Source organism: Triticum aestivum, chromosome 7B (assembly GCF_018294505.1).
Source record: "Triticum aestivum cultivar Chinese Spring chromosome 7B, IWGSC CS RefSeq v2.1, whole genome shotgun sequence".
Taxonomy (NCBI): Eukaryota; Viridiplantae; Streptophyta; class Magnoliopsida; order Poales; family Poaceae; genus Triticum; species Triticum aestivum.
The window spans coordinates 721,214,763-721,216,776 of record NC_057813.1 but is presented as its reverse complement, the minus strand read 5'-3'; the positions used below and the strand labels follow the sequence as shown (position 1 = coordinate 721,216,776).

General features: G+C 47.9%; 1 protein-coding gene across 1 annotated transcript; it reads left to right on the top strand.

The window, feature by feature from the left end:
- The first annotated feature begins 571 nt into the window (after nt 1-571).
- On the top strand, nt 572-1,765 carry LOC123158614 (uncharacterized). Its single transcript, XM_044576533.1, has one exon. The coding sequence runs from the start codon at nt 581-583 to the stop codon at nt 1,763-1,765; it is 1,185 nt and encodes a 394-aa protein (XP_044432468.1). The 5' UTR covers nt 572-580.
- Nucleotides 1,766-2,014: the final 249 nt, after the last annotated feature.

The window sequence follows — 2,014 nt, the reverse complement described above, 5'->3', positions numbered from 1 at the left end:
CCCATCCTGATCCGCAAGGTCTATGTTGTGCACATTTCCCCTGTTTCATCTATATGTGTTCATGCATATGCCTACGAATCATCTAGAACTCGGCCCACGCTGGATCTTTGGGTGGCCTGAATTAGAATCGACTGATCTGGTTAGGCTTTGATTTTCCTCAGAAACTGGCGCTCCATGCATGAAATGATCTTATAAAAATATCATCGACGTATCGGTCTCACGGTATAAATAAACAATTGTCACCTCTTTTAACCTCGTGTTCTTACAAATGATGGGCTTCGTTAAAGGTGTCTACTGCTGTGAGACATTTGCCAAACAGCACAGGTCATGTTATCTGATAACGAACGGTCTGAACTTTGGCATCCGACAAGAGTAGTGTAGTCGTATCAAATTCCTTATTTTTGCTAGTGTGTAACAAGTTTCTTCATGCATAGGCGTATTTTAGGCCCCTGAGGAAATATACATTATTCTTGCATGCTATATGTCTCTTTATTTTTATCATCACATCCTTGAAATTGTTCATCGGTTCTGATATTAATTAGGACCTGAATTTGGTATGTGATGCAGACAAATTCCCATCATGCAGACCCCCAGCACATTGTCAGTGGTTTCTACTTCAATTAGCCCTGCTGTGTCTGGATTACAAGGTTGGGCCGATCTTTCGGATGGCCTGCTTCACTCCATTGTTGCTCTGTTGGGATCCTCCATTGACCTTCTTGCCTTTGCTGCAACCTGCCAGTCATGGCGTGCAGCATTCTCTTCCCACCGATCTGCATCTAACCTATGCACATTAATCCCACCTCTTCTTATCCGACCCGCTGACCCTATCCAAGGTTCTTCTCTTCCTTCCATTTTTTCTGAAAAACGTTCTTCCGTTCCTTTCAATTCTCGATACATGCTACGCATACGTAAAGTCATTGATGTAGCTAGCGACAATAGCGCCCTTGGCTGCCAGATTCCTCAAGAAACTTTTGAGAACATGCACTTTGCTGGCTCTTCACATGGCCATCTCATCTGCTGCTACCGTGGAGTTTGTCTTGTTGTCGATGTGTTCACCGGGGCCATGGTTTCGCCTCCACGTCTCCCTTTCAGTGACGGCTACTATGGTGGCACTCTCACTGCTCCACTTACATCTCCCAACTCACATCTCCTTGTAAGCACTCAATCCTCCCTGTTTGATTGGCCCGTTGGAAGTGACTCTTGGGAGGAACTCCAACTTCCTCATGGATGGATATATCAGATCGTGCAGTTCAACGGTCAGTTCATCGCCATGGACCACGGTATGAAGATGTATACTCTGCGGTTGGCCCCTCGGTTAGGCCTGCGGGAGATACCAACCGAGTGGTGCAGCGAGATAGAGCCAGAATCTTTTGTGCAGGCATGGCTTGTGGTCTGCGGCGACGATCTCCTCATGGTCGACCACTTTGTGCACCTGTCGTCCGCAGATCCTGTGTGCCACCGCCTCGACATGTCGACCGAGCCCGCCAAGTGGGTGAAGGTGAAGACGTTGGACAACTGGGCGATCTTCGTCGGGGGAGACGAGCGGAGCCCTCCGTTTGCTTGTGCGCGCCCGGAGCGATGGGGAGGGACGAGCAACAACTTGTACTACGCCCATCACTCTCAGCCTTGGAGCGTGCACGAGCTGCGTGGCCATGTGGACCTTTCTCCAACTAGCCATCCCAACTTCAACTGGCGTAAGAGGTTTGTGCCCACAGCCATGGCCTTGTGGGTGTACCCGAGCATGTTCTACTCCGATGGCCGGTGATTTATTTATCTTGCTGCTCTAGAAGTTCGTTTTCTTTTCTTAAGTGCCGATGCTGGGCTGCTATTGAATTTATTTTGTTTATTCTTCTAGGCAGAGCATCGGCAACCAGACTTGGACATTTTTGCCTGAATATCTTTTTCTTTTGTTGGCTTGTAATAAGAGACACACAAGGGGTTTTTTCTTCATTAAGTACTTTGTGTTCTTGTACTGATAGGGGCATATGCAGTGGGTGCAGAGTTCTCTGTGCTC